The following is a 25380-nucleotide window of genomic DNA, read 5'->3' on the forward strand; positions in this document are numbered from 1 at the left end:
GTGGAACCTTTCACAGTCCATTGACCAGACTCACTCACGTGGCTAGTCCTGAAGCAGAGGAGGCCAGAAATTCCACCTGATGCCAGGAGAAAGAAGAAGCAGGTTTAGTGAATCGTTAGCCATGCTTTGCCACAGGCCTTCCCCTGGGATTGGTATATGGATATTGGGGGTGTTGACCTGGGGTCATGTCAGCCTGGAGCACCAGCAGCCATCTTTCTTGTCTGCAGAGAGAGAGTATGACCATGGGGAAGACAAGTAAAGATCACACAGTGAGAGGCAGAGCCAGGAGGTGGAGGGTGGGGGGGAGAGAGAGAAAAGAAGAAGAAAGAGGAGGGGAGATTAGGAGGGGAAGAGGAGAAAAAGGAGAGAGAGGAGAAGGAAGGGGAGGAGAAGGGGAGAAGGAGACGGTACATTCTACTGTATAAATGAACTTTTTTGACCAGTAACTGTTGGGAGCCATTAAGAGAAAGCTAAGAAGTCACGTAGCTGATAGCCAGGAAGCAGCTGCTGCTGCTGAGACTGCTTAAACAAAGGTTCTAGGAAGCAGGGTGTGGAGTTAAACGTCTGAACCTGGAGGGGAGGTTTGCCTCCTAAAGAAATCCTCTTAAGATAGTGGAATGTTTCACAGCCCAGAAAAGGATGTTCATACCCTGAGGGAAGGATATTTAGGAACTTATGTAAATGTCAGCATTCCTATGGTAATGTACATTGTGCTTTGCCATTGTACTCTGTACTTTGCTTTCGTACTCTCCTATTGTATCCAAAAACTTATATAAAGGCTGTGCTAAATAAACTGCACTGCAGCAGTGACTGTATGCCCTCCCGAAGCGCTTTCCTATCTTCTTCTTTTTTCTTAGACATCACCCCCCTCTTTCAGGTACTGATCGACTTTAGCCGGCTGGCTCTGGCAAGTAACGGCCCCGGACTTGCCAGTTACAAGTGCCATCACGATTGGCTACGTAATTTGCAACTACATAAATGCAAAATTAAATTTGGAGCTCCTTGTTAAAAAGTTAAGAATTTCGAGATGGTAATAGTGTAGCCTTAAACCAAGTATGAGGCCTTTCTGAGCACGGGCCCCTGTGTGACACACAGGTCATGCACCCATGAAGCCTGCTCTAGGGGTCACAGATACCCTCTGGTGCTTCTGCCAGCTCTGTGTTTCTCTTATCAACAACTAAAACTGATTTAATACTATAGCATATCTCTAACCTCTTACCCCAAATGGGTAAACCCTCCAATTTTGCAATTATAATAAATCTACAGTGTACTTATGAGTTTTGGTGTGGAGCTCTGTATACAGTGGATGTTAATATGTGTTGATTGAATGAGTCTTGCCTGAAGGCAGGAGTCGGGGCCAGGGTAGGGCCAGGCTGAGAGATCTGGAGGTTTGTTCTGATTTCCAGGATTCTAGAAATCTCCCTAGAGGTGTACATGTCTTTTGACAAGAGACATGTTCCCCAAAAGTTTGTGTTCTTTGTAAACTAAGTCTTATTTTCAGTACTTACAGTTTAAGGAATTTCATGGGGCACCATTTTGTCAGGCAAAGAACCATTCCTTTCAAAAATACAGATTCTACAAAATCTCTTTGCATAAAATGAGGCACACGCAAGCTATCACCTAATCCCCTGCTCTCAGTTTCAGGATGAATGTCTGCTCTGAAGAGCAAGAGTCATCGAGGGCCCCAGCTGTGCCCCACCACCTCAGCGCACCACCCAGCCCTGGCCTTCAGACAAAATCAAGATCTCCCCAGAGAGGGGGAATCACACACTCGCTCCTGTCTCTGTACCCTGATGGCGTCGATTGGGTTGTGTGGCACTCTGCAGCTTCCCTGAGGGGAATGTTTCTGGTCATTGGTTTGTGTGTCACCTTCTGTGTCCCAGAAAGAATTAATTTAAGCACTTACGACTACCTGCCCTGACCAGAGTCAGTCTAGGTCTGAATACAGGGAAAGTACACTATTTCTAGAGTCATATCACCTCTCTCCACGAAGAACCTGTTTATAGGAAGGTCAAAATGCTAAGTGTCTCGTCTTGCTCCAAGCTGGTGTCCACGGGCACCCATTCCTTCAGCTTATTTGTAAAGTACCTACTGTGTGCCTAGAAGGTAGAGACCCAGAGATCATAGACCTGGTTCCTGCACTTAGGGATCTCACAAACAATCGGAAGCAGGGGAATGGCTGGGAAGGAGGCAGCAGAGAACAGAAAACTGGGTACATGTACAACACTGTGTGATAAGTCCAGTAATGAGGACTTTTTTTGGGTGGTGAGCATCCGAGAGCACAGAGAGTTTTACAACTCTGAGAAGCAGTGTGGCCTGTGGAAAGAGCCCTGGCTTCCAAGTCCAGCCGGGGTACTTGCTTGTTGTAACCTGAGACAAAACGAAATGCACCTCACCTCAGGGTCAAGATCAAAGGAGATGATGTGGGTGAGAAAGCATTTTGTAGACTGTAAAAGACCATTCAGATGTTAATAAAAAGAATTTTCTTGATGACAAAGCCACTTCTATTTGTAGCAATCTTGTTGCACTGGATTGTTTGGATAAAAAGATGTATTTTTCCCATTTCTTTTGTGCTTTGGAGCAGCTTTTCCTAGTGACTCGATTTCTTTTCTACTAAAGAGAGGCTGACCTCAATGATATCCCCCTCACCCTGTGTTTTGGAGCCTGGACACTTAGTGAGAGCTGAGCAGGGCCCCACAGCCCAGAGGAGCTACCGGAAGCAGCTTCTATGCCCTTAGCCTCAGGACTCGGCTCACAATGGAAGGAACAGCTTGTTCCTGGAATGGAATTCTCTCTGCGCCAGATCCTAGTTGGGCAGGGAGACTGGGCTAGAGAACTTGCATTTGTTCCAGCAAGGGACTTCGAACCTGGAATGCAACGCGGTCAAGCACACTGGAAACGCTGCAACCTCTGTTGGCCTGTGAATGCCTTTCTCAGTAACATAAAAACTCTTGGGCACACTTAGAAGCTTGAAAAAAATCATTTTTAAATTTTTCCCTGGAAAATGATAGTCACAATTTTTTGTCAATGTTTTTACTTTTAGATTAGCACCTTACTAAATGTAATATGCTAATTTCATGCAAAATGTAATAATATCCACAAAAAGAGACAGCTGCCAATTTCCCCATTTAACAAATGATGCAAGGTGTTAATTTAAAATAACTCTAAAAATGATTTGTTGATGAATAAATTTTGAAATAACATATCACGTTTTGGTAGGAAGCCATATGAATATTAAGACAGACTGAGATTTCACTACATGTTGAATGATAGCATCAAAAAAAGACATAATTTTCACTACCTACTATTTATTAGAATTCTTAAGATTTCCCCCAAGTTATTTTGATAAATTTTAGTGTTTTGTTTCTAAGTGGCAGGAAAAAGAAGGTTTTAGGTGGCTGTTTGCAAACAGGGTACAGAAAATAAAACACATGAATGTGGAGAATATTTTAATCAAATGAAAAGTCAAATTAGATATATTGTCAGTATTTATTTTTAACATTATTTTGAACATTTAAGATATTAGAGAATTTTGGATGCTATTAAAGAATTTTAATAATATGTTAATATGTTATATTAATATTATTATTAATATTACAATAGAGAACCTAACAAGGATTTCAGTACAGAGCATCCTTATACTAATTTGCAGAATTATATTATTTGTGTGGTCATTAAGGAATAAACTGCAAAAATCATTTGTCGGGAATAGAGAAATTTGAATACGGACTGAATATTAGATGATATTGAGGAATTACTGTTACTTTGTTGATAGTGATAGTATTGCATTGTAGTGATACAAGAAAATCTCCTTATTTGCAGTGCATACTGACATATTCAGGGTGAAATGTCATGATGACTGAGATATTTTAAATAATTTCACACAAAACAATGGGTAAAACAAATATGACAAATGTTAATAACTATTAAACCCTGGTGATAATGATATGGGGGATCCTTACACTTTTCCCTCTATTTTTCTGTTTGAAAATATTCACAAGTTTAAAAGAAGTGAAATAAAATGCACCCTCTGAGTGATCTGACCTCCACTGGCTCCCTCTAGTGGCTAGTGGCGTTGAGCCGCGTGCAAACAGAAGGCCCTTCAGGTAGGTGCAAGCTCAACCCGTCTCTTCCCACCGCCGTTAGCTGCTATCGCACACTCACAAGGAGCCTCAAAACTGTTTTCTTCTCTTATTCGTTATTGAGTTTTTAAGCTAGAAATCGAGGCAGACGTCATTATTCTCTTTAACAACCTGAATCCAGGGGGGCAGCTTCTCACAGGTTCGAGTGCCACCAGTTGAGATAAACTGCAGTGGGACAACCAGCGTCTGAGGCTGGCGGGTTCTGTCTGCCTTGACCAAGGTGGGCAGGGGAGGCTTTCATGGGCAGGCAGCCAGTTACTTCAACTTAAAAACAAACAAACAAACAAACAAACAAATGAACAAACAGAAAACCATGGCATTGGGAGTCTCGGGTCTTCCTTTTCTTTGGGGAGAATAAGAAGGGAAACAGTAGACATTCCCTTCGCTGACCTCCTCCAAACACGCCCCCTCCCCACCAAGGTTGACCCTGGCACACACCAGCCCACATCCGGAGCACCCAGAAAGCTCACGGCTAATAGACCCTTTTCCAACTCGCCCCTGACACTTCCACCCCTACCAACTGAATTGTCTGTTTACCAAGGATCACTTGTTTGTTCAAAAAATTGTTTATGCCAGTCACTGTTGTTATGATGAAAGTACGCACAAGCAAATAAAACTTCAGTGGAGAACTCCCGTCAGACAACGCATGCATATCACAGGAAAAATAAGTTTGGACCTTCATTAAAAGTTTGGCAATGAATGAACTTTTTATTGTCTTAACATAAGATATTTAAGGTATATATTTTTTATCGAAGTCATTCTCAACTTTTACCAATTATTCGAATAAGCCAATTGATTTGATCTTGACAGTGATTGATGAGAGGTTTTCTACTATCCTGATTCTCTGTCTAGATTTGAGTGAAAATAACCCAAAATCAGATCATTAAAAATATTTTTCCACCGAGCTTCCTCATGGAATGTATAGACTCTTCCCTTGCTGACTTATCTGCTCCTGGTATTTTATTTACATTAATATTAAGATCCACTTGCATTTTCTGCGTGTGCACAGGTAGTTGGGGGCAGACACTTTCCTCACCCATCCCCCACCCCCTCCTGCAGCCTGGAGTGTGTAAGGAGGTCACCTGGCCTTCCAGAGTCACCACAGGTGATCCACACTTGGAGAAGCCACATGGCCATCATCAAGGTCTGTGTTAGAAATAGAAGGACTGTGAGCCTGTAGGGAGGTTCTTCTAGAACATTTCACTCAGGTGCCTCTAAGTGTGAGGGCTTTGGGCATCACTTTCCTTGGGGAAAGCCAAGGAAAGGGACCCCGGAATCAGAGACCTCAGCTCCTCAGAGAAGCGAGTTGGAAGGCCTTGAAGGTTAGTCTCTGGAAGGAGCTGCTGTAGACCAGCTGCCTCCCAGGTGACCTTGTGGGGGGTGGTGATGACATCCTACCTCCACACCCAGTGACCTTTCTTGAAGAGGAGCTTAGACCCCATGCCAATGCCAAGGTAAGAGGTGGGTCAAGGTAAGAGATGGGTCAGAGACAGGCAGGTGCATCCAAAGCCCTTGGACCTATCCCATCACAGCCCAAGACTCGAGGACTCAGGGACAGAGACTGTGTACACGGGAATGCCTTCACTGCCCGTGGGTAGCTGAGTGCAGTTTAAGGCGGAAGGAGCCTGGCCCTCTCTGAGCCTGTTTCCTTATTCACTAGTCAGGAGCATGGCCCTGGCCCTCTCTGTGGTCCCTTCCAGCTCTGCTCGCTCATGAGGCCGTGACCCACCTGCAGTGGTGGGACCAGCCCGTCACCAGCAGAGAATGGCCACCACCCAACAGGTCCCTCATCTTTTACCCAGGAGATGGGGTGAATGTGACAACCCTGAAGTAGGGGTGAGAACTCAGGTCTTGGCAAAAAGGCAGAGCGATTCTTCCCCCTCCGGGCAGAAGCGGGGTTGGGGATGGGCTGCTTTCTATCTACCAAGACCCTGAATCTCTGCGGGGCAGGAAGGGGCCGTTCTGGTCGGTGGGCGCAGGGGAGGCAGCGCCCCCGCCGCCTCGCAGCAGCTCCCAGCGCTGACTCTGGGCCTTGTGGCCAGTGAGAGAGTGTGGGCAGGGAGGGGTGGCCCCATCTTTCAGGAGTGTCTGGGGATGAGGCCCGATTTGGCCCCCTCGTCAGGGGCAGGTGGGGAGGTTCCAGGACCGGGGGATGTCAGTCCTTTCATGACCTCCCGCAGGTAGCTCTGCCCCTGGGCAGGGGAAGGCGGGTCAGTCCTCTTTGAGCGCCCGGAACTCGGGCATGCTCCAGGTCCGGGGCGGCGGCTGAGTGCCCCGCTCCACGTCCTCAGAGATGGTCCGGATGTCGCTGGCGAAGGGGAAGATGCGAGCGCGCGTCTTGAAGGTGGTGAGCGCCAGGCTGCCGCGAGGCCGCAGGCTCCACTGGCGGGTCAGTTTGTGGGCCTCCTGCTCCTGCTTCATCCTCTCCAGGACTTCCTGCAGCACCGAGCGGAAGAGCCGCGACACCTCGTGCACCTCCGGCTCCTGCTCGGCCATCAGCTGCCGGAACCTGCGAGCGCAGGACGAGAGGGCGGTCACCTGGATGGCCGGTGGCCCACCTCTGAGGCTTCTGCGTGCACCCTCCGATGTCGGTGTCCATGTCCTCCACTCCCCCGCCTCACCTGAAGCGAATCGGGAGCCCTCCACCTTCCTATTGCTTCAGCCCGTCTTGAGTTCAAATTCCAGCTCTGCCTCTATGAGCCTCGGCTTCCTCATCTGTGAACTGGGATCACAGCCACCTTTTCGTGAGGTTTAATAAGCGAACATGTGCCTGATGCTGGCGCTTACCTGGGATTATTCATGCAGGCGCAGTGAGGGAGCCCACTGCTGTGAGGTGGTCTGGCTAACCCTCGCCCGCTCTTCTCTACCCACTGGCCTGAGTGTCGCTCTGAAATGTGTATATGATTCAGTCACTGCCCTGTGATATTCCTTCCTTAGTCCCCGCCACCTTCTGGGCGAGGGTGAGCTGTGTGGCCATGTACTCCTGGTCTCCTGCTGCTCCCACTGTCTGCGCTCCAGCTGGGAAGGTCACATGTGGTCGCCATGGCCCCGGGTTCTCCTGGCTCCTGGCTCCCTGTGAGCTCTCCCAAGCTGGTTCCTCTGCCTCAAATGCCTCTGCTAGAGCTTGAGAATAAGCAGTTGTTAGCAAGTCCATTTACTACACTGAGTCCTCCCACCATACGGAGAGTCAGGACTTCTCAAACTTCTCCACAGTGACATGAGGCAGAAAATGTGACAGGACAATCATTACCATATGTGTGTCCCCAGCCTGCCCGCCATTTCTGGAGCGTGGTTTGCCAGCCTGGATTCTTTCATCCACACACGCATGACTCACCCCACCCCTGTCTCCAGGGTTCCCTGGAACTAGATACATTTGTGGGGGGCAGGGGGATTTCCACCGTACAGAATGAGAGAAATGGGGGAGGGTAAGAGTCTCAGCCTGGAGGAGGAAAGAGGGACCGAGGAGAAGAAGACTACTCAATCCAAAGGAGCGTGGCTAGGACCAGAGGAGGAGGCGTTTTTAAGGAGCATTTCAAAGAAAAAGGGTAAAATAGATATAGAGATGCGTGAAGGAAGATTTGGGGAGGCTACAAGGGGTTTTCAGGTGTTTAACTATGGATCTGTATTTCTTTACTAGTATTTTGAGAAACGCGGATGAAGAACTAGTGTTATCTTTGAGTGAAGCCATTTCTAGTTGTTGGGCTACGCTTCTGACATCAGCGTGGGTCCCGCTGGGAGTGGACCGCGTGGGCCACAGCTTTAGCAAGGTTATGTTTACGTTCGAGAATATCATTGTCCCTGGGCTTTTAATGTTCAGTGTCCCAGGGCTCTGAACCCTTCACACACACACACACACACACACACACACACACACACACGCATCTGTTAGGCAAGCTAATGTGAAATCAGATAATTGTTATCTGGGAAAACCTCTCTAAGAAGGTAGCATAGAAGATGAACTGATGAAGGAGAAAGCTAGCTGCATTAGGATCCAGGATAATAACAATCTGGACTCGGAGATCGGAAAGCTCAAAGGCCAGGGGTGCTCTCCTCCCTCAACTCGTGTGCCTCCGGGAGCCGCCCGCTCCCTCCTCTGCGCCCCCCACCCGGCCTGGTGCACCATGGCCTCGTTCAGATTCCTCCTCCTGCCTCGTTCCTTCTGACAGACGACCAGGTCTTCCAGGACCCCTGGCTCCAGTCCTGGCAACCTCGGGTCCCGCCACTGCAGCCACCCTCCCTGGAGCCTGCAGCCCAACCGCGGGGCCCTGTGCCAGGGCCAGGAGCTACCTGAGGATGGCCGGCCCACAGTAGGAAGGGTGGATCTTGGCACAGACGTCCTCCAGCTGCAGCCGCTCACCAGGGCTGAGGTCGTAGGTGGGCCGGGGCGTGCTGGCCAGCCAGCTGTAGTCCACCCCGGTGCAGATCTTCCTGACCGCATTGCTGCGGTCCCGCCGCTGCCTCTCGGCCTCTCGCATCTGCCCCACCAGCTCCATCATGAGCGTCTCCAGCACCATCTCAGCTGGGCTGCGGGACGACAGCCGTGGGGAGGCCTCGGTCCACCGGAGCCACGGGATGAGGGACATGGCGCCCCCAGGCCCTGCTGAGACAGCGCAGAGTGCGTGTGTCTTCCTCGGGCTCTTCTGTCAATCAGGATAGGCAGAACCAGGGAGCGGGAGAAGAGCTGGGCCCCCCGAGTGAGAAGTCCTGCTCCGTCCTCAGAGCTGGGCGGCCTCAAGTAAGTCGCTTAACCTCTCTGAGCAATCATTTCTCATTCTGGAAGACAAGATGGGGTTGTTGTGAGAACCAGTTGTGCATAAACTTGGGATGCACCACATAAAAGTAAGATGCTCTTGTGGTTCTAACAACCGCTAAAGCACCCAAATGATTGTGCCCGGAGAAGCTATCTTCTGAATTCCTACTAATGTCAAATAAAGAAAGACGCACGCTGCGTGTGGCTGAGCACGGTCTTAGCCCTGTGGTGTAAAGGGGAGGAAAATGCGGACATACAGAACAGATGCCTACGTCCCATGTCAGCTAACAGGGAAACGCCCTACGTTTCTAAAAGCCCCCGGCCTGCTGCCAAAGGAAGCTTACAGTTGTATGGGGCTGGCATCACCCTGCAAAAGACACAACCTACCCACAATTCGTTCATTCGTTTATTCCTCATTTATTCGTTCAGAAGCATTAATGGAGCACTGCAGACACATCTGCGGAGGGTCACAAATGGGAAAGCACCTCAGGAGGCCTGTTCTCCAGCATGCACGGGGCGCGGTGAGTAAACACCGTCACACCAGGGGGAACAGATAATCATGACGGGTGATGCGTAAAGTTCACATTGACGGGGGGAGGGAAGGAATGACTCTAGATGATGAAAAGAGCCACTGAAGGCTTCGTGGACGAGAGCAGGCTGAAGGGTGGCGAGTGCAGGCTTCAGACGCATAGATTAATGGAGGTGGTGTCCCAGATGGAGGACCCAGACGTGCTACAAGGTGAGACGTGTGGGAGGAGCATCAGGTGTGACAGGAGGGACCTAACTCAGCAGCAGATTCCCACAGGGTCCTGCTAAATACGGGCGCGGTGAATGACTGACTGACTAATGAACGAATGGATGGATGGATGAATGGATGGATGGATGGATGGATGGATGGGCGGATGGGCGAATGAGCTGCCATCTCAGGCATGCCCGCTCCTCGTCAGAAGTGGGTTTGTGCCTCTGACAGTAGTGATGGTAAGTACCATCCCTGGGCTAAAACCTGACGTGGGTCTTCGAGGTGCCCCCCACCTTTGCCGTGCCTCTTCCTTCCAGGGCACGCCCCCTTGCATACGCCCATGGCCCTCTCCCTGCCCAGACTCTCCTGATGCAGCGAAAGGAGATTCAACGAACTCAGTCTCAACAACGTGGCGTGAGACATGGCGCGCCTCCTGAGCACACACACGTGTTGAGGCGGGCCTCCCACCACCCTGCACCCACGATGCTTACCCCGGAGAAATAAACTGTTAATGCTGAAGAATCAGACACAACTGGGAAAATTATCATGGGGTAGCAGGAGCTTTCTGGAGTGGCACAAGGCAACATGTCTCCTTAACCATGGAGACTCGAACCAATTCCTCACGGTGGCGTGGCTGGAGCCAGCTCCCAGCCCTGTCTGTCCCCCTCCCCTTCTCATGCCATGGGGGCCTTGCAAACATGTGTGGACAGCCCAGCCTTCATTTCCAAGGCCCTTCCACACCCCTACCGACAGCCACTTCTTTGCCCCCTCAGACTTAGGGCTGTTCTCACTGGTGATGTCGCTCACCCTTGGGAGACTGGGCCTGTGGAGGAGGCCTGCTCAGGCTCCGGAAGTGGGTGGGTGCCTGCCGAGGCAGGGAGTTCTGGATCTCGGTACGTAAGGCCTGATCTAGAGGAGAAGTGACATCAGGGTGGGCATGTCTCCTTAATGCCCCAGACTCCTCACCACAGGCGGCACTCGGCCAGAAGAAAGCCCGAGTGCAGCCCAGGGCCAGCAACCCTCTTCCCAAGAGTCAACTCTCCTGCCCCTGCCCTAAGCTGGCCTCTAGAGACAGGTGCTCGGCCCACGTCAGATGACAGGAGCTGGGTAATCCCACCTGGGTCCTGGGTTTGCTGGGCTTTTAGCTTCTCTGGCCCAGGTGGGGGGGTCTCATGAGGGCAGGGGCACGTTCTGAATTTTCGCTCCCCGGTTCCCCACTCTCCTCACCTCCGACACTCACCAGAGCTGGAGGCTTCCGCAGAGACAGGGTTTCTGCGGGGCTATTTCTGTCTCTGGTGCCACCTGTTCCCCCAGGAGGCTCTCCAGGATGTCTGATTAAGTTCTTAAGGGCAAAGGAGGGAGGGGGAGATGGAGGGAGAGAGGAGGGCTGGCCAGATAGATGCCTGAGGAGGCTGGCTTATTCCAGGGCCTCCCCAGCGCCTGCCCCAGCTGAGCCCCAGTGTGAGTCTGAGTTGTGACCGAGCATCTGGGGAACAGGGTGATGGCAGGTGTGGTCTGATAAAGATGCCCAGAGATTCAACAGCAAAAGTGGTCACTGGGTGCTCTGCACAATTGGGATTCTGTGCCCCCTCTCTCTGGATTAGCCCCTGTGGCAGAGCTCAGCTCCCCAGTGTAGCCTTCAAGACCCCTCACACTCCTGCTCACTGCTGGGCCTTGGCAGCAAGCACCATGGCGACTCTGGAACTTCCCCATGAGGAATGCCTGCTTCCCATTCAGTCAGCAGCACCTACGATCTGCCCTCAATGCGTGGACATTGACTGAATACTTGTTTTTAAAAAATTAGGACATTTGAGGAAATTTGAGTATGAGCTAAAGGTTAAAAAATGTTGATTTTCTTAGGTTTAAAAAATGGCATTATAGTTGATTATAGGGGAATATTGACAAATAGCTCCATCTTAAGAGGTAATGCTGCAGTGTTCCTGGCTAAAGTGTTATGATGTCTGCAATGTCTTATATTCAAATCCTTCAGAAAATGTTTACACATATGTGCACATGCACACACACAAATAGGGCAAATACAGCAAAATATTAACAATTGTTTTATCTAGGGGCAACTTACGGGATTGATTGCACTATTCTTCCAGCTTTTCTGCGTATTCGAGCATAGTCATAATTTAAAAGTTGGAAAAAATCTAGCTCAAAACTCACTGTTTGCAGGAAGCCTTCCCAATTCCCCCTTCCTGGTGGGCTTGCCTTGTTCTTCGGCCCCGCCCACAGTCCACATTTTACCCGTTGATAGTGCTGTGGCATTTCTCACAGCTGGTTGTGCGTGTCGAGGGAACAAACAGCGGCCTGTGCTGGGCCGGGCCAGGGTCTGAAGACTAAAGGGCCAGGCCCGAGTTCTGACTGGCTCATGACTCAGCAGACACAGGTGGGAGGGTGCTCGGCGCCCGTTGCTGTGGCTCCCTCAGCCCGGTGCTCGTTGCTGGGCTCCCTCAGGGAGCCTACGTCTGCGAGAGGGACTGAAACACATAGACAGGCAGTCTCGACCCTGCTGAGGGGCATGCCCAGTGGTGCGGTCCCTCCATCTGGAGGGACACAGCTGTGACTGGGCAGGGACCATACAATAAACGGTCTCTAGGTTGATCGCCAGTGTAGACGAGGCTGGTGTTGGGGGACTGCAGGCTTCAGCAGAGAAAATCGGATTTCAATTCCTCCCTGCCATAGCTGCCCGTGTCCAAGTCGCCTTCAATCTCCTAGCCTCAGTTTCCCCATCTGTAAGATGGAGTAATAAGGGTGCCTACTTCAAGTTACCGTGGTTACTCTGGAGATCAAATAAGGTCATGTTCCTGTAGGTGCAAGAAGTTGGTTCATCCTGGTCTGTGACTATCTGTCCCTCAGTACAGAGATTCTTGCCCTGGGGCCCACAGGGAGGATTTAGAGATTTATGAACTCGGATTGGAAAAAAAGACCCATCTCTATTTCCACCAACTTTGACTGAGATGCAGTATTTCCGCCAGTCAAGAACGCGGGCCCCAGACCACAGCGCAGCCGGTTGCGCCTGTGACTTTGTCTCCAGCAGGGGTCACGGGTATTTTCATAGCGCTGTAACCATGTTACTCCTAAAATATCGCCTGAGCTCATCGCTACTATGAAACCAGGGTATTTGGTAGACCTACCACTAGATTTTATTATTTTACATGTTGATAGAAAGGCACATATATTAACTATATCTCAAACTTTTTAAAAAAATAGGTCAATGCTTGCATTTCAATATAGCTGGTCTCTTTTGTAATCCTATGAACTTAATTTTCTGTACAGACATTTCGCTGAGAATGTGTCCACGGGCTTTTAAAGGGGGTGATGACACAAAAAGTAAAGGTCCCCCGGCTTGGTGCAAGCTCAACCCCTGGCCTTGCCCCAACCCCAACTTCTGGGGGAGCTGAGCTCCCCCATCCCCCATGAAGGAAAAGCTCAGGGGCTGAGCCTCAGTTGACCCGCACCTGCAGGAAAGCCCTCGTTTGTTCTATCTCCGCCCTTTGGATTCATTCGCCCAAGCCCTTTCTCTTTCCTTCTCTGCTCTCCCCCTCCCCCTACCTCTCCCCTGCACTACCTCTTCCACCCCTACTCTCTCTGAGCCTTGCCTTCAGCCTATTTTTGAACATCCCGGAGGATGCAGTCTTTCCCAGGGCTCTCTGGGAGAAGCTTCCACCAGCTGTGGCTCGTTAGATACTTAGATACCCTAGAAAAACCACCCCCATGCCTCAAGGGTAAGAGGAGTGGTCCAGGGTGAGCAGTGGGAGGGGGACCAGGGACATCTCAGTGGTGGGAACAATGCAGGTTGTGCCCTTGGAGTTGGAAGCAAGGCTCTGACTCTCCCTGCAGGAGGCCTGAGAGGTTTACCTGCCTCTGGTAAGTAGAGGCCACCAGCCCCCAGCCAGCCAGGGAAGGATGGCTGGGTCCCCACTAGGAGGCTGTTTTCTTCGCACAAAGGGAGCCCCGCCCAGGCTCCACCTCTGACGTTGGGCTCTAGTAGCTGAGCTGGGCAGCTGCGGGCCAGGGCAAAGGACGGCCCTGCACACCCCAGGACCTGTGGGCACCTGTGCCAGCTGTCTCAGGACACCCACTGCTTCACCCAGCAGGCAGGGTGGCTCTGCTGAGGCTGGCGCCGGAGTCTGGGCAGAGGTGCAGAGGGTAGATGCTCCGCCTTCTGACTGACCTTCCTCCCAGCCCTGTTTTGGACAAAGTCCAAGGCCAACTTCACAGATTGCCAATTGACCTTATTTTAGTTTTGCATCAGAGAAAAATAATAAAAGTAATCCACCAAGCCAGGTGTGACTGAGCCTGACCTGTGAGCCTCTGCCCCCCTGACAAACACCTGCTCATCCTTTAGGACCCACCTCCAGCATCAGGAATTCTCTGCAACACCCCCACGGCCCCCACTGAGGTAGAACTGTGTGCCTGCCGGTGCCTGGCCCCGGGGCCTATCACCACGACATCCGTAACAAAGATGTTTCTCACTTTTTTGATTGTTTTTCTCTGTCCCTACTCAGCTGTGAGCTTTGTGAGGACAAAAGTAAGCTCTGTCGAATCTGCCTGGTGTGCAGCAGGCACTTGGTAAGTGGTTCCTGAATGAATAAATGAACGAATGAATGAATGACAGTCAGTTCTTCTCATTCTGAGGCAGAGATGCAACCAGGAGGGAGCAAGTGCTCAGGTCCGACTGGCCATAGCTGGATGGGGCTGACCACCCCCCGAGAAACCACCCTGATCCCACGGTCGCAGCTCAGGGTCCCTCTCCCTGGAGGCCAGCTCACACCGCTCTGTCCAGGCCCGCTCGCCTGGGCCTGTTAGGGGGACTCGCAGGCAGCTCTGTGGCTGGGGGACTGAGGCCCACACCTCCCCCCCCCCCATGTGTCCTAGTCACTGCTGTGTCCCGAGAGCCTGATTCTGCACCTCAGGCTTCGTAGGCACTCAAGTCACAGCCCTCTGTCCGCGAGAGAACGTCTGATTTGGGAGTCGCCTCTCTCCCCCTGCCCATGTCTTCTCCACAAAAGCAGAAGAGAAAATGCTGGGGCTGGGTCCTCCCAGACAAGGTCTGGTTCCAGAGGGGACAATAGCTATGGCTTCCTATGGCTTCCCTTGCTTTATAAAGCAAAGACAGGCCACAGCCCGCAGATACTGGAGAGTCCACGGACTCTTGGGGAGCAGCTGAGGGCTGACGGGGCCTCCCTGTGGCCATCTGCGCAAGGGACTCAAGCTGCTCAATAGGCGGTCTCCAGCCTGCCACAGCCCTGAGCCTGAGCCACCCCTCCAGCGGCAAGCTGGAGTGGCCTCCGCCCTAACTTCTAAAGGTACCGTTGCAATCCAGGTACTGAAGCCACTGTCTCCTGGGAGACGCCCCTCTTACCTGGCTTTCTGAGGTCAGCCTGCTGAGGTGAAAGGTCCGGTGAGGGTCCTGCTTTCTGCTTCCCGGGCTGGGAAAAGAGAGCGTCTGGACCTTTCCAGGGGGAAGCCGAAAGTTCAGCAGGCACGCCTGGGGGTCCGGGGGTGGGGGGGGAAGACTACGTCCCAGGCTGCACCCTCTTTTCTGCTGCTGGCTGTGGCCTCACGGTTTTCCCTCTCTTTCTGTCTCTGAGAAGTTGTGCTGAGAGAAAACAACATGGACCAGAGGAGCGATCCAGCCGTGTGTGTGTGTGTGTGTGTGTGTGTGTGTGTGTGTGTGTGTGTCCCAGGAGGCTGGAACCACGCTTGTCTGAGGCACTGGAGGCGGGCCAGCTCCTGATCTGTGGTTGCCTGGAGACCCACTTAAGCCTCTTTTGCCAGGAGCTGTATGATCTGCACAGGGAGCCTTCGGACCTGACGCAGACACCTGAGAAGACCTGGGCCGGGAGAGAGGCCAGATGGCATTCCCTGCCCCTCCCTCCCCTGCCACGGACAGGCTGGGAAGCAAGACGGTCACTGCGCCCCCTGTGGAGCCCTGGGTGGACCTGCTGTGGGCAGATGTTTCCAGCAACGTGGATGGTCCCCACCAGGGGTCTCCTCTTGCTGCCTCCTTCCTCCACCAGGAGAGGGGTGACCTTGGTACTGAGGGCAATGGCCTGAAAAGATGTATCTTCGCCCTTGCCTCACACATCCTTACCTTTCCTCCTCTTTGCTAATCGAAATTCTCCCCTTCCCTCAAGGCAAGCTCAAGTACAGAGAGTTCTCTGGACTTTCTGGAAGAGGGGTGGGCCTGAGAAGTAATCCAGGGAGGAGAGGGAACACGAACAGTGATTATGACTGTGAGGCGCTCGAGGTAACACGCGGGGCTGGCAGGAGCCTCCTGTTGCCGTCTGGCATCTCACACTCACATCCGGGCCTTCAGCCTGTCTCGGTGCGCTGGACACTCTGTCACCTGCAGACTGTTCTAAGGCCACCTACGGGCCAGCTTGCACCTGAGAGACATTCGGTGCATGAAATGGATGCATACTGCCTTGTGAGGGACTTGGGGGTTCCATACTGAGCACAGAGCTGCATTTTAATAGGTCTCAGGTGACGCCGTACCAGGTACCAGGTGATGGTTCTGATTTTTATCCTGGGTAATGCGCTGCTCTGTGCTTGCTCTATGGCTAATTCCATTAGGGGACCTGCCTTCCCTCCTCAGCCATCTTCTCAAGCAGGGAGGGGTCTTACGTCAGAAGCGAGGTCATACACTCCTCTCGACCAGTTCACAGCACAACAGTCCCGAAGACTGGGAGGGTCACTTAGGGGATGAGAGACTCACGCATTTCGAGGAGCTGAAGCCGACCTTCTTGGACCCACAGTTCCCAAGTGGCTTCCACTCCAAGGCCAGCTAAATCCAGAGCAACCTGCTGCAGGTAACTGGGGGTCCTCACCTCTGAGCGTCCCACCTCCATCCTGGCACATCCCCAAGGGCAGAAATTCCAAGACATTTCCATGCTCAGGGTAAGGGAGCAGCCAGACCAGATGGCTCTGCCCTCCCTTAGGGAAAGGTGCTCAAGGCGACCAAGTCCTTCATGCAGCATGTATGTCTGGAGCACTGTTCTGTGCGCCATGATGCTAGGAGCCGGCTGAGGGTGATGCTCCCGTTCTCCTCCCCTCTCCGTACGTCCCAGCCAAGCCATGAGGCTGGGTCGGACAAGCAGGAGACAGTGGTTTTGCAGGAGAGTGGGGAACAGGGACAGTATTAGAGTTCAGAGCTAAAGGCTGTGCAATCTTGGGTCTACTACTGATCATTCTGTTTGAATGGGAAAACTCATCCCTTTTCTGCTATGCATTAGTCTTAATCCCTTGCCCTCAAACATATTCACAGTTAATGCAAATGAGAGCACAGGGGTCGATGTTCTGAGCCGTCAAAAGGAAGGTTTTTATCACAGCACTGTGCCCAGGCCACATGCGAGCTTCAGACCCTGACCTGTGACTCTGGGGAACATGCACACAGATGGCCAGGTTTTTACCTCCTCCCTCCAGACCCAGCCGGCTCCTTCCCTGCGCTTTTTAGTGATGCCTATGACCAGGAGAGGGGGCCGTCCCCACGCTCCTTCCCTCCCCTGCCTGCTGCCTCGACACCGTAACTCCAAGAGGGCTTGCTGTTTGTGTTCACTGCTAATCTATTTTGATTCTTCGGCCTGCATAGGCTTTGTGATTATCCATGCTGAGTGTGAATTTGTACTAGAGAGAGAAGGTGATGGTTGTTTTTCTCTCGTTTGGCATCAATGGAAGTTGCTGAAGCGTAAATATGCAGCAAGCGCTCGAATGCAGAAACACCAGTGGGGCCGTGACATTGCCTCACAGATGGCGTCTGATTAATAAATTGCAGATGTGGAATTATGAAGCTATTTACTGCAGGGCTGGATTAAAAACTGTGGGGACCTTGGCGAAGAGCCCTGACCCCAGATGTCAGGCTATGCATACGGGGGTGTTCCCGTTCCCGCCTCCCTGACTTCCTTTCGCGCTGTGGGGACAGTTCCAAACCTTGTCTAACCACTCAGTTATGCACTGGATTTTCAGTCCTGCAGATCGGTTGTGTAGCCCAAATCCTGAATGAGATGAAATTAAAGTGGCATGATCTTCAGATGCACAAACCGGACTTGCATTTTCCGTGTCTCGTGTCTCTGGGCAGCCGTCCTTCCACTCCTGTGGCTGCTTTTCCTTTTTCAGGTGGAGAAAGCATTGGGTCTGACTGCAGGAAAAATCAGATCCTTGCTCCCGGCTGGCTCGCTTAAGCCCCTGTTCCTTCTCTGTTTCCTTCTTCCCTCTGGTCCCCGTTCAGCCTTATTCTGTTTAAATATAGATGTACTTTAAAATAAAGGGAACTATGAACAGAATGCATCCCTCATTCAGTCATTTGCAAAGTGTTTATGGACCGTGTCTGCTCTGTGCTGGACAGCACCCCAGCGCCCCATATCCGTAGAATTCCCTCACCATTGACTTCTTTTAGGTTCTGTCCATTGGTTTCACTGGCTGATCTGAGGGCCTGTGGCAGAAACGGCTAGCTCTTCACCAAAAAGTCATGCCCCTCTTCCAGAGTGCAGACTTTGTTCTGGGAAGCAGCTGTCCAGCCAGAGACTTCATTGCCCAGCCTGTCTCCCTGCTCAGCAGGGCCATGTGACAACGGGTTGTGGGTGAAAGGGAGGTGCGCCACTGCAAGGGCTGGCTCGTAAAAGTCTCCCTCGCAACTCTCCACCTTCCATCTGTTCCCTCTCGCTGATGGTCAGCAAGGACTGACTCTGAAGCCCTAGAGCAGCGGTCCCCAACCTTTTTGGCACCAGGGACCGGTGCTCCTATGGGGACCTAATGCCTGATGATCTGAGGTGGAGCCGAGGCGGTGATGCTGGCGCTGGGGAGCGGCTGCAGATACAGATGAAGCTTCACTCAGCTCACTCGCTGCTCACCTGCTCTGCGGCCCAGTTCCTAACAAGCCATGGACTGGTACCCGTCTGCAGCCTGGGGATTGGGGACCCCAGCTAGGAGACTGGAGCCACAATTTTGAAGGAGCCTCTGTCTCTAAATTACCACATGGAAAGATGCACACCGATCAACCATGTAACATTCTAATATGTGCCAGAAATTTGTTGGCTCGAGCCACTGAGATTTGGGGTGAATGGCGCTACCCTAACTAGCGAGAAGGGCTGGATGTGGAACCCTTTCCTCGGTTCCTGGAAATCAGAGCTCTTCCCGACATGTTCCCTCCCAGGTTTTCCATCTTCATCCCAAAGAAATGAGTTACCTCACCCAATATCGCCTCATGCCTTTGTGCATGATGCGCACTCCACCCCAAATGCCCTCCGCCTGGGGGAGTCTTTCTTATTTATCAAAGTTTAGATCCAATTATAAAACCTCAGTGAACTTTCTTGTCTCAACGGCTGCTCCCTCCTCTCCACTCTCTGAAACTTACTTCTTATGGATTACTCGCATATTTGAAAATTTGGCTGCCCGCTAAAATTTATTTGAAATCCCCAAATCAACACTCGTGGCATTTTCACAGTCATTCTGGACACGTACAAAGCAATGCAAACTTCGATTTGCCTGGAGAACACTTTCTCAGCTGAGGTCGAACAAGTTTCAGCTCTCAGACCACAAACAAGTGTCCTTCACATGGTTTACTCAGTGCCATGCTTTCTGCACTTTGCGCTTTCTGTTGGCGATTTCACCGTTTGAAATGCCGCTAAGCATAGCGCAGAAGTGCTGTCTAGTGTTCCTGAGCACGAGAAGGCTGGGATGCGCCTTGCAGAGAAAATACATGTTACGTGAGCTTAGTTCCAGTATGAGTTATAGGGCTGTTGGCTGTGAGCTCAGTGTTAATGAGTTGACAATATATATATATTGTCTTTAAACAGAAACACACAGAAAACAAGATTAGGTATTGATCGGTTGACAAAAATGTCATGACCAGAGGCTTGTAGTAAGCTAATTCTGTATTTCCCTTAGGAGCGATGGTTCCGTATTTGCCAACTCAGTGTTTGCAGCACCTTCTAGAACACCACTGCAGATAATGAGGGTCACCTGTGCTTCCTGCTGACTCCTGAGAACGTGGTTCAGCAATTTTGCAGAATAAGGGCTCCCAAGGGCAAGGGGTCCAAGTCCCACCCAGTACATGCTAAATGCAGATGCTCCTTGACGTACAATGGGGTATGTCCCAATAAACCCATTGTAAGTTGAAAATATTGTACGTTGACAACGCATTTAATACACCTAATACACCTAACACACCTAACTGAACATCATAGCTTAGTCCGGCCTTCCTTAAACGTTCCCAGAACACTTACGTTCACCTACAGTTGGGCAAAATCACGTACGCAGTGACCACATGGTAGAGCATTGCCTGCTTACCCTGGTGTCGCGTGGTGACTGGGAGCTGTGGCCCGCTGTACCGCCCGGCATCACGAGAGAGCCTCATACCGTACACCACCAGCCTGGGAACAAATCAAAATTGAAAATCGAAATTGAAGTGCGGTTTCTACTGAGAGCATATCGCTTTTGCACCATCCGCAAACTGAATCATCTTAAGTTGGGGGCTTATCACGCGTGTTTGCCATGCGCACGATTTAAAGAACGTGACAGCTGGGGCACCTGGAGCCTGGTGCCTGTGTTATGCAAATGCCACAGACCTGCCCCCTAAAGAGCCCCGAGAGATGAACTGTCACAGGCTGTACGACCCACAGACAACAGACGTAAGGTAGGAGTGCACCGTGAGGTGCTGAGGCCGCCCACACGTCAGAGCACACGCCTGCCAGACAGGTGGGCAAAGTGGGGGGCAGTTAGAGGGTGATCTGGGAGACTGGCATCGACATTCCGGTCCGGGCGATATAGGCCTCAGGAAGCGTGGAGAGTGAGGGAGAGGGTGGAGTTGTTTGGGAATTCTGACTCAGATGGCGGTGAGACGTGGCATCTGGAGGGGGAGCAGCCTGGAGGGGACGCGGACATGGCTTCGGCCGTGTGGAGGTGGAGTCCTCGTGGCCCCCGAGAGGAGACGTCCAGTGAGCAGCTCCACATGCAGGAGGAAGGGTTCGGCTGAAGGCACAGGCGAGCACACAGGACCAGAAGAGGAGAGGACCTGGGACTGACTCACGGGGCCGGGGAAGGAACAGGCCGAGCAAGAGCGGGAGAGCCTCACGCCTTGGGCTTACTTCGGCTGCATTCCCGCCGAAGTCCACACAAGGGGGAACCAGTTCACGCTCTTTGGTAACGTATCTCCCTACTGTTCAGACAGCACCTGGGGCCCTGGAAAAATTCCAGACTGTGTTAAACAAGTGGTATGTGAGCATCAGAACAGGGAGTGGACATCAAGCAGAGTCAGCTGGTGTCCGTCAACAGCAGGTCGGGCAAAGCCACCCTGGAGAGACGGGAAGGCTGGTCGCGGCCCTGTGATGCCTCCAGCGCCCCTATTATATCCCCTTTTCTCTCTTCCACTTCCAGGACGGCTCTGTTTAAGCTCAGGGTTTCCTTTCATTGACAACATCCCAACTCAAGCTCACAGTCCCTGAAGCTGAGGAAGCCCACTGGGCCAGTGTCCCCCCCAAGTGCGGGGCAGCTAGTATCACTGGGGACAATTTTCCACCAAAGGGAAGTGGCACCCAGAAGATAAATGCTCCAGACCCCCGTTCATTGGGTGGACAGTTCTGGAAGGCACGCTGTTGCCATTCGCAGGAGGCCCCCAGGGAATCGAACCCTGTCGCCCTCAGCAGTGGCCTTGATCGCGCCCCCCACGTTGGTTTTCTTCCTTGCTGCCTCAGTTTCCTTGTTCCCTCACTCTGGTTTCCTGGGTCACCTCCCAAGACTGTGGGGTCGTCTGTGAAGTTAAATGCCAGCAAAGTGTCAAGTAGAATGATGTCTGGGAAGAGCGACTAGCAACAAGGCGGTGTGGCAAGTCGCTGGGGGACGTGCCCTTAGAGCATGGGGCGGGATGGGTACCCGGGTCTGCCACCCTAGCATGCAGATTCCTTCTTCTCTTCGTGACTCTTAGCGCGAGGCTCAGCGCCTCCTCAGCCTTCCGGAAGAAGCGTCTTTCCCTAAGCCAGAGTTTACCGAAGGTTTTGTAGACAAGCAGAGTGAGGGGGTGCTCACTGCACCCTGTGCTGCAAACCATGCCATTTTCTCTTTGACACTGACTCTTCTCAGCCCCTCTCCCCCAGCCACCATAGGGTACCCCCTCTCTGGCCTCTGGGCCCTGCTGGCTCCTGCCTCGCCACTCCTGGACACCCTTCCCCCACATAGCCAGGCCACCCACCTCTCACATCGGCCACCTCCCTGAGGGCTGGGCTCCTACGCTCACTGACGCTGAGAGGCGAGCCGCAGCGTTGGGGCCCGAGTGGCCCCGTCCTCCTTGGGGTTCCCTCTTCAGCAGTGAGTCTCCTCCTGCAGCAGCTTTTTATAGAGAAGACCTGCCAAGGACAAGAGCGTGGCTGATCTAACGCAGCCCCTTCCCACAGGCCCGAGTGGGGGCCTTGCCGTTGCACAACCCCCAAGACGTTCTCTGATGGAATCATAAATGGCTGGAATTGACAGGGAACTCTCAGTGCCATCGTCATCTGCCACGCCCACCCCTCCGGGCACACCCCGGCCCACGTTCATTCCCCCAGCAAAGGTGCACTACGCACCTACTTTGTGCCAGCCCCAGGGCTTGGTGCCACGGGTGGAGGTGGGGAAAGCAGGCTCATCCGTGCCCCCAGGGGCTTCCAGCCAGAGGAGTGATGCAAGGCTGTGTGCTGATGGGCTGGGGTGCTGCAGAGATCCAGCGAAGCCCCGGAGAGCAGCCCCTGGCCTGCCGGCTCCCACTCCCTCTCCTATACTCTACACCTCTCTCTCCTGCCCCTGCACTGCCCTCCTGAGAACCCCAGAATGCCAGAGCGGCAAGGAGTCGGGATGCCTTTTACTCCCACACCTGCTGAGACAGTGAGTTCAGAAAGGGCAAGCAACTCGCTCAGACAGCACAGCGAGCGAGTAACGAAGCCAGAGTGATGATCTACGCCCTTTCCTTCCAAACCGTGAAGGCATCACGTGTCAGGCAGAAGCCTCTGGGCCCGTACACGCTAAGCCCTTGTCGTGAACATCAAACACATCTCGTTTTCTGTGTGTGACAAGCGCTTTTATCTAGAGGGGAGGATGAGGTGGCGCCTGTGTTGAGCAGAACTCTGGTACTCACTCTTGGATCCTGGAGGCTCTTTGGGAAAGCAGGTATTTCAGCAGTCTCCTAAACAGTAGATGCACCTGGTGGGCTAATCGAGGGGAGACCCCAGTGACAGGAAGGGTGGGAACTGGGCATGAAATCAGGAGGTGCGGGACTGCGGAGCCGAAGCTGAGCGCCTGTCCCGTGAGACCCTGCACCGGCTGCTGGAAACTGCCAGAAGGCAGCAGCAGGCTCCCCAGTGTTTTGTTCAACTACGCCCTTGAGCCTTTTCCCCAGAAGATAAACCAAAGGCGCTTAACTGCCTCATGCCAAACAACCAGCAAGGGGAGACGGAAGGACAGAGCCACCCCACCAACCGGAGGGGCAGAGGGGCTGCAAGCCTTCTCACCGGGGCAGGGGGCTCGGCGCCTGGTGAAGGATGCCGGACGCCTGGAATCCCTGGAGAACTAACTGGAAACAGGAACTGAAAAACTAAGATTCAAAAACTGGCTCCAGCACGTACTAGAAGCAACTTAGCGATCCGACAATGGAGCAGCCACTTACAAATTATGGCACATCGGTATCCCAGACTTCATCCAGCCACGAGATAGTAATTGTGACAACACTTGCTTCTACCTTCCCATCCGGTGAGAAACAGTGGACCCCACCATGGTGGGCTTGCTCGTGCACAGAGGCAGAGAGGTCAAGTGCACAGAAAACATTTGTGCCATGGTGGAATCAACTTAACACCTTCGGTGAAGAAAATGACTACGGCTCTTTTCAAAATGTTCAAATCGATGTGGGAAGTGTCAAGGAATCTAAGATGGCTACCTCGTCCTGGAGGAACTTTTCCTAACCTCCTTTGTTCCCAGGACCTTACCTTTCCCGCGCGCGCGAAACAGGAGATCACCAGGTATGCGGAAGTGATGAATGTATAAACCTACCTGCCCACCTTTGTTCGGGACTCGGACTCCGGGGAGGGACTCCTCTGAGCCCGCCGGCATAAACAAACCTTTTTTAATTCTTAGTTTGCTGAGTGCTGCTTGGTTCTTCTGAGTCCAAGGGCCAAAATCTGCAACATTTTGGTTCCCTGACCAAGAAACCCAACCGCACTGGCCCTTTGAAGCCACCAATTCAGGCACAATGCCGAGCCGCTGGGGCGGGCCCAGGCAACTGAGGAACTAGAAGGTGCACCCCGCCCCAGCTGGGCGGTCTCGGCCCGCTCGGCCAGCCCCGCTCCGTTGTTTTCTCCGGACTCTGAGTGGTGAGAACAAGGAGACTTGGCGGATCCGGATCCTCATCGGACACGGTAAGGCCGCGGCCCACGGTAGACAGGCCCACCTTAAAGGTGGACGGGGGGACTGATCACCTCCCGGGGCGAGCGCCCCTCAGGCAGGGACCACCAGGGAGGGCATGTTTTAACCTCTGAGAGCGTGTGTGTGTGTCTGTGTGGAGCTCAGAGACCTGTCTCTGAGCTTCCTGTCTGTGGCCCCACGGTGAAGAACTACGGGGTCTGAGAGGGCCCCAACCTGCGGTTCCGTAGCAACGTCATAAGGCATAACGGTGATTCGTCCCTCCGGGGGACGACCAGGCCCGGGGTTTATACGGGTACACCTTAGCCAAGACGCGCTGAAAGTCTCGAGAGAGACGCGGCCAGGCGGGCATCTGAGTGGTCTCTGAAAAGGGACACCCCATCCTTTGTCTGTCTTTGCGACACCGGCACAGTGGGTAAAACATGGCGTCAGGTCAGAGGAAGGCAACAGACCTTGAGACTATGTTAAAGAATTTCAGGCAAGGTTTTTCTGGAGACTATGGGGTGAAGTTGAACCCCGGGAAACTCCAACCATTCTGTGAGGCTGAATGGCCTGCCTTCGGAATATGATGGCCCTCTGAAGGGATTCTAGATGTCCCCACGGTCTGGCGAGCGTGGAATGCAGTGACGGGGAGCCCTGGGTACCCCGACCAGTTCCCCTACATTGACTCCTGGCTGGATATAGCTCAGAGATTGCCCCCATGGCTATGGTTCACATGCAATAGGCAGGGACAGGCCAAGGTCCTCCTCGCATCTTCCAAGAGGAGAGGAACAGACAAAAAGAAAGCCACAGAGACAAGTGAAGGGTCACCCCCCCCCATACGTACCACCCCCGCCTACCACTCCGCGGCTGCCAGAGACTCCGCCTCCTTCAGCTTCCCGTCCCCCCAAGGCACCGACTCCTAAAGATGCCTCCTCCCAAGGCCCAGCCCAGCCGCCTGCCGATGGTCCAACGTGCCTACTGCAAAGAAATGGGACACTGGAAAAATGAATGCCCCAATGAAAGAAGGAAGGGACGTCGAAGCCTCAAGTCCCAACAGGAGCCACAAGATGGAGAACTCATCGGACTGGTGGGGGCAGATTCAGACTGAAGGGGACCGGGCTCCATCCAGCTTGGCCCCTGGGAGCCCACAGTCAAAGCAAATGTGGAGGGCCAACCTGTGACTTTCATGGTAGACGCCGAAGTTGAGCATTCGGTTGTCACCTGTCCAGTAGCCCCGCTGGGCAAAGGGACTGCAATGTCCTGGGAGCTACCAGGGAAAAGAGTAATCCACTAAACTTTCTGCAAAGCTCGCACTTGCAAAATCAGGGTACATACGACCTGACATGAGTTTCTCTACCTCCCTGACTGCCCAATCCCTTTCC

At 52.6% G+C, this 25380-nt stretch overlaps 1 protein-coding gene across 1 annotated transcript; it reads right to left on the reverse strand.

Annotated features, from left to right (window-relative positions):
* Nucleotides 1-6329: 6329 nt before the first annotated feature.
* Nucleotides 6330-15258, reverse strand: RD3 (retinal degeneration 3, GUCY2D regulator). The gene is made up of 3 exons (XM_016166443.2): nt 15003-15258; nt 8430-8915; nt 6330-6651 (listed from the first exon to the last, which is right to left on the reverse strand). Exons 2-3 carry the CDS (start codon nt 8723-8725, stop codon nt 6354-6356), a joined length of 594 nt encoding a protein of 197 aa, XP_016021929.1. The 5' UTR covers nt 8726-8915; nt 15003-15258; the 3' UTR covers nt 6330-6353.
* Nucleotides 15259-25380: the final 10122 nt, after the last annotated feature.

This window comes from Rousettus aegyptiacus, unplaced genomic scaffold (assembly GCF_014176215.1).
Source record: "Rousettus aegyptiacus isolate mRouAeg1 unplaced genomic scaffold, mRouAeg1.p scaffold_m13_p_17, whole genome shotgun sequence".
Taxonomy (NCBI): domain Eukaryota; kingdom Metazoa; phylum Chordata; class Mammalia; order Chiroptera; family Pteropodidae; genus Rousettus; species Rousettus aegyptiacus.

Bases quoted from the DNA above. Each gene is read 5' to 3' on its own strand.
- RD3 (XM_016166443.2), bottom strand. From the start codon at position 8,725: ATGTCCCTCATCCCGTGGCTCCGGTGGACCGAGGCCTCCCCACGGCTG. The intron at 6,652-8,429 runs GTAGCTCCTGGC...CTGCGCTCGCAG, and splicing joins TGTGGGCCGGCCATCCTCAG to GTTCCGGCAGCTGATGGCCG.